The 12,914-nt window shown below is 39.1% G+C and overlaps 1 protein-coding gene across 1 annotated transcript in view; it reads right to left on the bottom strand.

Moving 5' to 3' along the window:
- LOC133345938 (V-type proton ATPase 116 kDa subunit a 1-like) overlaps positions 1 to 12,914 on the bottom strand; it is a 228,083-nt gene that overhangs the window by 88,855 nt on the left and 126,314 nt on the right. The window contains exons 17-18 of the mRNA XM_061557080.1: positions 12,361 to 12,447; positions 8,972 to 9,092 (exon numbers count right to left, since the gene is read on the bottom strand). Coding sequence (XP_061413064.1) covers positions 8,972 to 9,092; positions 12,361 to 12,447 — 208 coding nt within the window. The remainder of the gene's footprint in view (positions 1 to 8,971; positions 9,093 to 12,360; positions 12,448 to 12,914) is intronic.

The raw sequence follows: 12,914 nt of genomic DNA, 5'->3' as shown, positions 1-12,914 counted from the left end.
TGTGGCCGAAACGTCGTGAGACAGATCTGGTCTTCACCTGAGGACGGCTGCTTGCGTTGTGGCCGAAACGTCGTGAGACAGACCTGGTCTTCACCTGAGGACGGCTGCTTGCGTTGTGGCCGAAACGTCGTGAGAATTATTTTATTATGTTTTATTTTTATTATTTTATTACTTCCCTTCTACGTGACTTTACCGAAAGAACCAAGAAGATGAATCCCTGCAGTCACGAAAGCTTTAAATCGAAATTTAACTTGCCTTAGCTTATGAGATCTGACGTTGCTGGGCACAATCTGGTTAATTTGGTCATTAGCACAGCACAGTGAACAAATACAGCACTGTATATTAATGCTTTGCACGACAACAAATGGCTTTCATATTGATGCACCGAGCAGGAGGCTTGGTCATTTCACGCTCTGTCACGTGGCGGATTGGGCGCTGGACAATGCAGCTGCCTCTCATGTTGTGCTGCCATCAAATTACAGCACATTGACTACGACAATTAACGGAGCTCAGCATGATGCTCTTGCCTGGCTGGTCCCTTACGGCAGGGCATGATGCTAAATTGTGACAATTTTTTGGCCTTTTTAAATGGAATTTGATCAATTTTAAAGCATTTTTTTGGATGCTATTGGGAACAATGGCCTTATCAGATATCAGTACATCCAATCTGCATAATCAGTGGTTCACTGCAGCTCAAAAACTCGGTCCTACAAGGCATGTGGTGAAGGAGGTGTCCTCAATCATACAGAAAACAATTGAACATTAGAAAGCTCAAATTGTTTAGTTGTAGAGTAGAGTTGGTGGTTGGTAAGCCTACATAGTTTGTACAGATCTCTTCAGAATGGATTAAATTATCATGCCCCTTTTTAAAGTAAAATAAAACATGTACATTTTTAAATATGTTGTGATACTGCATTTCCCCCCCACTTAATAACTCAGCTCACAATGAGCTCGATAGACGTGATGACGAGGAAGTGTTGACAACTTAAGGGTCAAATTAGGGCTTGATAAATGCCACTGAATATTGTATTTCCTGTTGAATAATATTGGTGACAATGCAACAAGCGCATGGGGACACTAACTTGTCAGGTAAAGACAATGAAGCCCATTTTTTCAACGAAAATATGTAATCAGGCATAACAAGTCTATGGACTACTTGTGCCTTCAGTGTATGATGTGAGGGAAGGTCAACATTTTTGAGATAAATATATAACAAAAATATGGCACCGATATAATATTCAGCTTGTTTTATGTATACATTTATATTTCTATATTTTTTCAAAACATCAATGAATGGCATTGATGGCAGTTGTAAAAATGTCAAGCTATGAGCTCTGGCAATAATCCATCTAGCTCCTGCAAACGAGCTAACTGCATTGCTTCACCTTAGCAGTAGATACCCTCTCGGATGCATTGCCACCTTTTGGTTGTCACTCCATCATGAGTCGAGATCACCGGGCATCAACCCTTCTAGTGACGCGTACTGCCCAAGCAAGACCACTAACTATAAGTAACAAAATTATACACCTTTACATTTCTGACCCTTCGCATAAAAAGAGTAGGGTAAGGCCCCGACATTCGCGAGGGTTCAGTTCTTGAAAATATGTGCGAAAGTAGAAATCTGGAAAGTAATTACTATATTCTTGGTTCTTTCGGTAAAATCACATAGAAGGGAAATAATAAAATAATATACCGAAAGAACCAAGAATATGAATCCCTGCAGTCACGAAAGCTTTAAATCAGTAATTACTATGTTTATATGGGAAATGGGGGTTAACTTCCTGTGTCTGACTAAATACAATTTTTCGTAATATTAATCCTGTACTGTACACCTAAATGACATCCATATAGTTCATGAAACTGTGCTATAGTGCAATCACACACCACTGCTGTACTGCACAAGCACCCTTCCCCCATGATGCCAAATCGCAAATAGTCGAAGGAAAAAAGTGTGAAAGTTGAACTGATATAAAAATATATAAATACGCGAATAATATAATTTTTCGAAAGTAGAATTCGCAAATAAAGAGGTTTTACTGTATTTTCTGACAAATCTAATCAGCCACACGGCTTTCAAAATGTTATTAGCAGCTATTAACTTGACATAAAACTCAAAAAAGTGTTGGAATAAAACTATTTTGGGGGTGAAGACACCACAGAGCAGCAGGGGAAGGGAGAAGCACGTGACTGTCGCACATCACTCTGCTGCAGGCTGCATGGCCCCATTATACCCGTGATAGATCCACGCTGCATTTCCCATGCTGAAGATAACAAGGTTCCTTAGCTGCATACAGGTTGGCTATTAAGAGTGCACGGCACCCCTACATTGAAGTACAGGCTCCGGCATCAACGGTACGCAACTCAGAATGCACTCGCGCATCAGACACTGACTTGTCAGGAAAACCAATCAAGTAAATAAATGTGATCCATACATTGAAACTACATCACATATCAAGATCAATTAACTTAAAGCATAACGCTAAATGCTTTTAGAAACTGTCAACGTGGAGTGGTCTTTAATGTTAGATTACAGAGTACATTTAATAAGTGTATGATATTGCAATGCTGTGGTGTGGTGTAGGATACAATGGCCACAGTTTGGCGTAGATATTGAATGTACAGGTGGTGCAACTGAACCAGGGAACATCGGCTGGACAGATCCAGGCACCAAGCTATGAAGAGGGAATGAATTGGACCAGGGGCCCAATTTCATTCCTTGCATTAGGTTCCGTGCCAACCATGCCACTCTACTGCACTTCCAATCCATTTAGTACTCTTTGGTTCTTTCGGTAAAGTCACGTAGGTAGAAAAAATAAATAAATAAAAATTATATATCACGACGTTTCGATCGCAACACAAGCGGTCGTCCTCAGGCAGAAAAAAAATCCAGCAGTGGAACTGCTGAACCAGCGAGAGAACTGTTACAGCAAGGTTATATGTGTGGCGATGGGCAAGCAAGCAGGGTTTGAGCTGGAAAGGAATTCCATCCTCAGACGCAAGCACGTCAGTTGTGTTAATGGGGGAGATTAGGGAGAGAGAGATTAGGGAGAGAGATTAGCATGAAATGAGCTTCCATCGCCGCATAAGAGTATCATCCCCGCATATGCGCACGTCTAATAAAAAACTATATTTTTTCACCCATCATGGTTACATCTCAAATTAACTGCTTTGGGGTAATCAATGAGAGGCAGTGAAGGATAACAGATATAATTTGATATATTAAAAAAAAATTCGTCCAATGTATGTGAAAAGATGTTCTGATGGAATATATGTATGTTAAATAAAAACAAACTTACTCACAAAACACTCACTTTGCTAAATTATATTCATGAAACATGTTATATCACCTGCAAAAAAGCTTTAATTACAAAAATGTTGCTCTAGTGAATAATGTTCATTTTGCATATGCTAATACTCCAGTAAATGTAATAATAGCAGCAATCAAAAACAAGATTTGAAAATTTGACATTTAATTACTTACATGCTTACTGCATCATAGTGTATAATTATTAACTGTACTGGTTTGTAATCTCTGCAGGGGTTATCCCGAATTTAGACATTAATTTCAACCCCCTGCAACAGATTCTGTAGCCACGCTCTCCCAATCATGGAGCCGTTGCCTGACTGCCTTGACTAAGAATGATGGATCTTCCATCGGACAACTGCCTGTCAGGATGGCATGTTTCTGGCAGGTCCGAGAGCATGGCAGCATATGTCCAGGGCCTCGGATACAAGGAGCCCTCTTGCACACTGAACCATGAAGCAAATGAACAGAGCCATGGCAAACGAAATGTTCATATTTGAATGGCAACAAAATTAAGAAAGACTTTAAAGTACACAACATTTTAGAATTCATCCGGGAAAATAAATGTTTGAGAGCATATTGCTGCATTGGTCAAATTTACACTAATTTAATGTAATGTAAAGTAGAGTCGTGTGTACATCAATAACATGTATTGACTTAAATCTTGATTTCAAGCTTTCGTGACTGCAGGAATTAATACTCTTCAGTTACCGATGTTAACTGAATCTCTGAGTTTCATTACTAGGTTGGATGTCTTTGTATTGACAGGCTGGATGTCCACTGCCCCAGCCTCTGTGGTTGGACCATCTCTAGCTCCCCTCACCTACCTTGATGCACCCTTCTCAGGACAAGCTAATCTCTCACAATACAAAGGCCACTGCCCCAGCCTTCGTTGGTTGGACCATCTCTAGCTCCACCCACCTACCTTAATGCACCCATCTCAGGCCTATATAAGACTTTGTCTCAGCAGCTTTCTCTCTCACCTGAAGACGATTGCTTGTGTTGCGATCGAAACATCGTGATCTATTATTTTTTATATTTTATTTACGTGACTTGACCGAAAGACCCAAGAGTATTGACTTATTGTGGAATGAGACCTATTGTTTCTAAGAAAACATGAAATGAGATTTATAAATGGCAAATTAAAACATTCGATATACATTGCATATCTTTTGGGTTATTTATGATGGACTAGCGGCAAATCAACAGAGAATAAAAACACATAAATGAGCACCATTATTGGTTGCATAAAAGAGGCTTTTTGAAATAGACACTGAAAGTAACTCTATGGTATCATCTTCACCACATGCTTTGATTCCAGTTTCACAATTGGGATATAATATGGTTTCCATTTTAATATCCATTTATGTTACACTAGCACTTCGTAGGATTTAAAAGACCACTGCAGTTAATATGTGAAGGAAAAGAGTTTTACTTTTCTTTTTTATAAAGTAGTGACAATTAGGAATGTAAACATAGACAGAATTTCGTCATGCTTAAACGCTTGAAGTGGAACACTTCCCAAAAGACATTGCAGACGTTGGCAGGTGTGGTCTTGCTATGGCACAATAATATAATTTTAGCATTACACTCGAAAGCAGAAAAAAGCATGTATTATCAATAATAATGAGTACATTTGATACTTTCACTATTCCTTTTCAGACAAGACTATTGCAAAGGTGCTATCATTCACAGCCAGGTATAGTCTGCTAGTCGGGAGTGATGTTGCCATGTGCTTTCACCGTAATAGGTAATTTGTCATTTGGACCAGGAAAATTACAATATTAAACATGAACAAGTAAATAAATCAACATCATATTTTTTTCCCCAATTGAAATCTATTTTCAGATTGCATGTTTGGTTTCACAATAAAAGTAATTATACAGCTTAAAATCAACCCTTGCAATCAATTAGAATCGATGTGACACCATGTCACAATGGGGACGTCATGAGGGATGAGCAACCTGTGTATAGCAGGACACAGGGTCAGAAGGGATCTCATCCATGGAGAAATCAAATAATTTAAAAGATCAAATGAGGATGAAGAATTGCAATGTCAGTTAAACTCCGGCAACAACAACCAGATGTCACAAAAATCAAGTGATTGTGCTCAAGCTGAAGAGATATTTGTTTTAATGAATCAGGTGGCTTTTTTTATCATAACAGGACCAATACCGCTAAAACAACAGTAAGGCAAGCTACCTATTGACAATGACTGGAGGGAAGGACTATTGGTTGCAGTGTAACATATATTCTAAACAATGCATCCCCGATTAGCACGATTGGCTACGTATGGTGCAAAAGCAGTTCAACATACATATATACAATAGTTTAACATTTTTGAGATACGAGCGTGTTGTACTACATTTTCATGCACCTGTACAGTTAATGATAACGGTGGCAATATTTTTCAGACCTATGATTATCCGAATCGTATTTATGCTAAATAATGACTGGTCACGTCAGTATACAATTGCTAAATATGAGGTGATAACAACGTTTTATTTGATTGTTTTAATCCCATGACCTCGAGACTGACTGAACTATTAAAGCATGGGACATGGTGTTTTTCACACAGTGACAGGAGTATAATTGTGATCAAAAGGATTTACGAAATATTTTTATTGACTCACAAAATATGCCATACTACACGACATGTGCATTTTCAATCACGTACAATTTAAATTACTCTTCATTTTCATTAGCTTCAATTCATAAAATGACAACCACAGCAATCGTATAAAATATATTTCACATGGCACTTTTTTAATATTACCACCTGCGTCTAAAAGTCTTAGAAATTCATATCAAAGTCGACAAAACATGCACACTACTGCACTATCCATGATGTAGTGGCTATAGGGGGTATTTATATATTCCCAGCAGCGTGGATTGTGTTTTAAAATATATTGGATTTGTGATCCAAGATAAAGGTCAGTTGCTAGTGCCTGCAGGAAGAGATCACAGCTCTCTATATTACATGCATGCATTGTGTAGACCAGAACTAACCTGCCTTTGCAGCCGATTTTACTGTCCATTTTTCCCCCCACGATTTTAATTCAGCATGTGCGACTTTCCCGGCCCAATGAAATGTTCTGGTTAATGTATATTTACATTGCATGTGTGCTGTCCAAATGGTGTGCAGCATTTTACAGCACTAGGCATCCCTAATCCATAGACCTACATTTCTCAAAACAAACAAGTGAGACACGTGCATTAAATGGCAGTCTCCACATGCTTCTTATTAAAACAGGTTATATCGTGAACTTCGGAACGAAATGAAAACTATACATCAAATCTGCCTTGAACATTGAAAGGTACTGTAATATGATTAAAAAGAAGTTGAAGAACACACAAACTGTAGGGCAGATCGGACAATACATTGAAACCAAATGAATGAAAAACATTCAAACTTTATGTGGGGGGGGGGGGGGGTGTGGGCACATACAGCTGCATTGCACTTGCATCGTCAAAATTATGAGGGCACTTGGCTCCAAATGCCTACATTAGATCCAGATGTACTACTACACGTGATCACCACAACCAATCACTTCTATTGCTGTGTTTGTTTCTGTACTTTTATTTGTTTTGCTTTTGTCATTTTGGTGACGCAGGTTACTCTTGCAAACACTCAATGTGAAATAACCTTGAAACTATAATTTGGCCGTGCTGTCAAGCTTCTGAGCGAGTGTCCAGTTTTAGTAAGTCAAAAGGCACTGCAGGAATGCACTTTGACTTACTTAAACGTAATAGTAATGCACTTTAATATGTGTTGAATTAAAGACGCAGATGAGAACATGCTGGAGCGCTGTTGAAAGACTCAACTGCCTACAATGACACTGTGAATCACATATGTAAATCACATGTCAATCACACACGTGAATCACATTTGAAAATCACAATATGTAAATCACATATGCAGCAGAAACGTGGACATTGGCAAATCAATTCAATAAGAATCAGAAACGTGCACAAAGCATGCTTTTTTAACAGTCATATTGACAATCACATTGACTGTGAAGAAAAGTAAGTAGGCTTACGCGGGGCATGTTGCAAGAAGGGATGATTGCTGGTTGCCAAGACTAATTACGGTGTGGCAGCCAAAGAGGAGAACACATCAAACAAGATTCATCTGCTTGGTTCTTTCGGTAAAGTCACGTAGAAGGGAAGTAATAAAATCATAAAAATAAAACATAATAAAATAAAATAATTATTTTATTTTGTCAAGCTTCTGAGCGAATTATTTTATTTTATTATGTTTTATTTTTATTATTTTATTACTTCCCTTCTACGTGACTTTACCGAAAGAACCAAGAAGATGAATCCCTGCAGTCACGAAAGCTTTAAATCGAAATCAAACAAGATGTCTACCGCAGAGACGGAGCGACGACATCAGTGCAGGTGCTAGGTGGATTGTTCCATTGCAAGGCTGAGGGAGATATCGAGAGCTTTGGGAGGCTTTCATTCATCATCCCATTTTACAAGACATTGCCTGGGAGATCTTTCAGTGGGTACATACTGTACATGGGAAGACCATGCCCCACCAGTTAGACAGACTGCAACCGCGTTCATTATGTCTGGATTATAGATTAGACCCGTCTGTTGACTGCACTCCTGATGTTACATGGGCTTGTCTTTCTAACAGAATGGCCTCCAAAACAAATAAATATCACTGTAGGTATACCTGCCACCATGCCGTTATGTGGTTTCAAGTGCAGCACTATCTGAATGCACGCAATACATCCATAGTGCACATTGAGACAAAACTACACATGTACATTGTTGCAAAACTGTTTTAGTGCCATTATTAGTCATATTTATAGTTTGTATTGATATGTATGAATACATTTACGTACTGTATCTACTGTGCGAGTACTGCTAGGGCATACATGTGTAAATGCAGTGTATGGGCAGTACTTTAATTATGAAAATATGATTTCACCCGTGACTGAGCAAAAGGCGGCATGGTCTTCCTCTGTCATTTAATCCAAATACACCAGAAAATATATTGATGCCCTGGGCACATAGAGCTATTAGGGCACGGGAAGTGGGTGACTGTTCTTACTTAAATTAAAATATGTTCTTCCTTCAAAATACAACTTAAACGTTTTAAAGATATGTGTATACACACAGCAGTATATACGTGTTCAGTTTGTTGGGTCCACTCGTTATTCACATGCTACGTGAATACACAGTATGATTTATTTGATTCTGATTGATGTTTTTTCAACTTATTTATTATATTACACACTGTCATATATGGTGTCACTCACAGCCATTATCTACAAGCTGTCACTCCCTCCTGAGGGGCTAGTAGTCGTGCATGTACTCCATATTCAAAGAAATGAAATGAAATAGGTTTGGCTAAATTCCACATGCGTTTGAACCACATCTCATTTATGCAGACATAAATATATACAGTACAGTAGTTTTACATTCTGTAATTGTAATACCATCCGATTCGCATGGTTGGCTACGTACGGTGCGATAGAAGTTCAACATACATACATAGAAAACCAACTGCAACTGTCAGAATAATCTGAGAATGAATTACGTAAATGAGGCAATTATACCATGAACGTACACAGGACCCATGCTCCTTTATGCCTGTGCCTGCCTAATTTAGAGCCAGTTTGACAAATAGTTTCTGTTGGAGTCTGTACTTACGGGCATGTGCCAGGCTGAGGGCCCAGAGACGCAAGTAAGAAGCTGTGTTGGAGATGCAGCCCAGGCAGTACTCGATGGTGTGGATTGCCTGGTGCACAAACTCATCGCCAAAGTTGAACTCCTGCAAATGGTGCAAGGAAAACAGACAGAGCAAGAACAAAAAAAGAAACAAATGAAACAATGATTATGAGAGACCAGAGAAATTGCCAACACAATGGCAGAGAACACGGATGTACTGCAACGTAGGAAATAAGTACTGTGCTGAAAACTTATAAAGGTCCAAGTTCAAGACTTTCCTGGGCTGGAACTCCTTTACAGTAGCATTTCAAACATATCCAAATAGGGAATATTTATTTTAAAAAAGCAAATAACTTGTACTATTAAAATTGTATCATCTACATAATGTAAGTAACAACCTTACATTGCCATGATTTTCATTGGTGGTCAAATTAAATTATACACAGTTATTTTTGAGAAGCTATAAAGTGATTGGTCAATTTTTCTGATGGTATATGTCGTGACATGTAATGGGTTACTCGGACAGAGAAGGGGATGTGCTGTTGTAGCAGCCCTGTCTGCCAGCAGGTCATGTGATAGGCCGGAGAGAGGGAAGTTTGGTAAAGGTGACAGAGGGGGCACGTGAGGAAGAGCCCGGGAACCTTCTAGTAGGTTCTAGAAGGGGGGGGGGGGGCGTGGCATGAGGGTGGAGCGAGGCCACGCTGGGTGGATAAAAGGGGGGCCCCCAGCAAAGGTCGGGCTGTTGTTTGGAGTGGAACCCATCGTGCTACAGGAGTCTTCGTCACCGTCTTTACCTCCTCGGCATTGTTGGTCAGGCAGCTTGTTAACTATCCTGACTCTCTGTACCTGTGAAGGCTATAATAAATAGAGTGCCTCCTACTATTAGTGTCTCTCAGTGACTCACTACATATGTATTCCTGCAAAGGCACTGGAGGTGTAATGATGCATTCTCTTTGGTTCTTTCGGTAAAGTCACGTAGGTATAACATAAAATAAATTAAATAACGACATTTCGGGCGCACACACAAGCGTCCGTCATCAGGTGGGACAACCACAGCAAGAAACAATTGCTGAAGTGGGCAAAAGGGCTGCTGTGACAAGAGGCTATATAGGTAAGAGGGGGGAGGAGCCAGGGAGGTGAGATAGAGAGGAGGGTGTGGGGTAGGGGGAGTGGAGTGCTGCTAGAGAAATTAATAATGACCCTGAATTGCAAAAAAAAAAAATCGTGAGGAGACTTCATTGTTCATAACGTTTTACTGTCAATATGGCAGATATTCCACAAACAAGACTTCATGATATAAATGTAAAAAATATTTTTTTGCTATAATTTACATCATAATAAAAACAGGAGATAACAGTGGGAGCGCAATATATGTTCAGAGCTTTTGTAAGCTGGTATGAAATCCTCTGTTTCATTATTATTTAGGTTTTGGAGGGTGTTTGTTGATGAGGCTAATCCCTAACGACAGTGACTGATGATAAATAAAGATTAATTACAGCCATTAACGAAGATCAATCACAACATACAAAATAGGATATAGTACATTAAAAAGGCAGAAGGGGGGAGCCTCAAATCGTGAAATGGAGGAGATGTAACTAATGCTTTGTAGATATGCATTTTATGTAGGACTGTTAAATCATGCATTGATTAAAACTCCCTTGGTTTTTTTAACGTGGTAAGAAAAGAGCTAAATTCGGAATGCATAAAAAATAAAACCATACATTTTGACACAGGAATGATATTCAAAGTTAATAAGTAGAATTCGTCCCGAGGCAAAGTATGATTTCCTGAGGTCAAGCAAAGGCTAAAACGATCAAATCCCTGGCTAAAACTGACAGCAGAGGGATCACACCTAAACTTTGTATCCCTTAAAGATGTAACAGTATGAGGTTGGATTTCCATAAATTTGAATATCCGTTTAGTTTCCATGAATAAATGTACGATTTTAATTGCTCTGCAAATTTTTATATTTCTCCAATTGTCAGTGTGTATTTGCCGAAACCATTTGCAGTACTTTCCGTTATTGGGTTCCAATGCAAAGAAGCTAATTTACCGTTTGAAACATGGGTCTAAATTGTATTGCAAATTTTAAATAAATTTGTGTCCAAGTACACGAATTGATGTGGATGCGCTTCCTTCTTTGGGCCACAGGAAAGAAAAGTCTAACACCAAACGGTGATTCACAGGAGAGTGCGAGAAACAGAACAAATTCTGGTTCACAAGTTCAAGTGGAGGCAAATGGCACCACTGGGATAAGATTACTCTGCTATCTGCACAGTCACGTACACCCTCTCACCCCGATTAAAATTCAAATAGGCACAGCCGTATTTTTGCCACATGATTTTAACGAAAACCTTCATTACAAATTCAACATTTATTTCCTGTGCTTATAAACGTTGTTACATTTTCCTCTTTGTTTACAGCGATCCTTGTGGAAAAGTGTCGTTTGATGCACATTATCTGGTATTTATGAATTGTGCTTGCTTCGGTATTAATCCCTGCTGTAACAATGTCGGTGAATAAAGGTCTGTAACAGATTGCATAGGTGCTCGCTAACAGTACTTACGGTCTGTTAAGGAGATATTGGGGATCTTTGTCTTTGTAACAAATTGCAACAATAAATGCAACACCAATCCAACATTTCTGCATATAAACCGTGCAGATAATGGATATTAGCAATTAAGTATCGAGCTGCTGATTGTATGAGAGCACATCTGATGACTATGGTTACTGCTATATGGCAAAACTATGATGTATCACGCAGTAAAATGTCCAAGACATTCATATTGCGCATTTTGAAAAAGATAATTTTCAACAAATCAAATCGTTTCTATAAAGATTTTTAGCAAAATCCCAATGTGATACATTTTAACACAAATTCTAGATAGTCACAATTTGAAGGCACAAGTTATCTGATGTTTCTGGAATATTTTAACTTACAGTGAAATGGTAATTGATGAAGTGCAATATGCCTATAAAATGTATTGGAACATGCAGGCTCAAACCCTCATCGATAATACATTCTAGTACAGCAGGTACATGGCAATACTGGTATATAGACCATAATGCAATGCCTTGGTCCTGCTCTCACTGGATTTGAAACTCATTATTTGTTACTAAAGAGCTTCATGTAACAAGATTTTGCAAAAGACAGATGACACTATTTAAGGCATGGGATGGGATAATCTTTGCTCTCGTGCGGCATATCAAACGCGACAATCAAGCATGATCCCATTATCTCTTTCCACATGCACACCGCTGAATGTTTACCGAATACAGGAGCGAAGCGTGTATCCACCATCGATTTGAACCATGGACTCTGATTCAACTTGAAGTGAGTGCACGAGTCATTGTGTACCATTCAAACTCACCTCCTTGTGGAGGTCTGGTGGCGCCACGTTCAGCTGATCCAGTTGTACGATGCCGGCTTCCTCACTGCCATTGCCCATCAGCAGCCTCTGCTCGACAAAAAATTGAGACAGTGTGCAGTGCGTGGACATGAGACCCCATGAATGGAATGGGCTTTGTGCTGCACCGCAGAGCTCATGAGGATTGTTCAGAGATTTTATCGAATAGCCTCGCCGAAATTTACTGAATTCAAATTGGTTCTGTCGACAGTAATATCACAGTACAAAGGGTTGCATGCAGTGAAGGTGCCAATTGTTTGTAGTGTCGGCATATTAATATCCACTGGAGGAAAAAAAACCATACACAGTATTAATGTGTTACTATCTACGTGACTTTACCGAAAGACCCAAAGAGTTTGTTAACAACTTAGTTGGGCTTTATACCCTTGCTGATGTCAATACACCAAACAGACACCAATTACAAGGTATCGTGTCTGCGCAACCACTCATACTTGTGGTAAAAACCAAAGGCCACCAAAAGGCGAATAGTACACGAACAATGCAAACACGAAAGTATG

Source organism: Lethenteron reissneri, chromosome 23 (genome assembly GCF_015708825.2).
Source record: "Lethenteron reissneri isolate LAM-NWPU_2019-01 chromosome 23, ASM1570882v1, whole genome shotgun sequence".
In the NCBI taxonomy this organism is placed as follows: domain Eukaryota; kingdom Metazoa; phylum Chordata; class Hyperoartia; order Petromyzontiformes; family Petromyzontidae; genus Lethenteron; species Lethenteron reissneri.
This window is presented reverse-complemented; position numbering and strand designations above follow the sequence as displayed.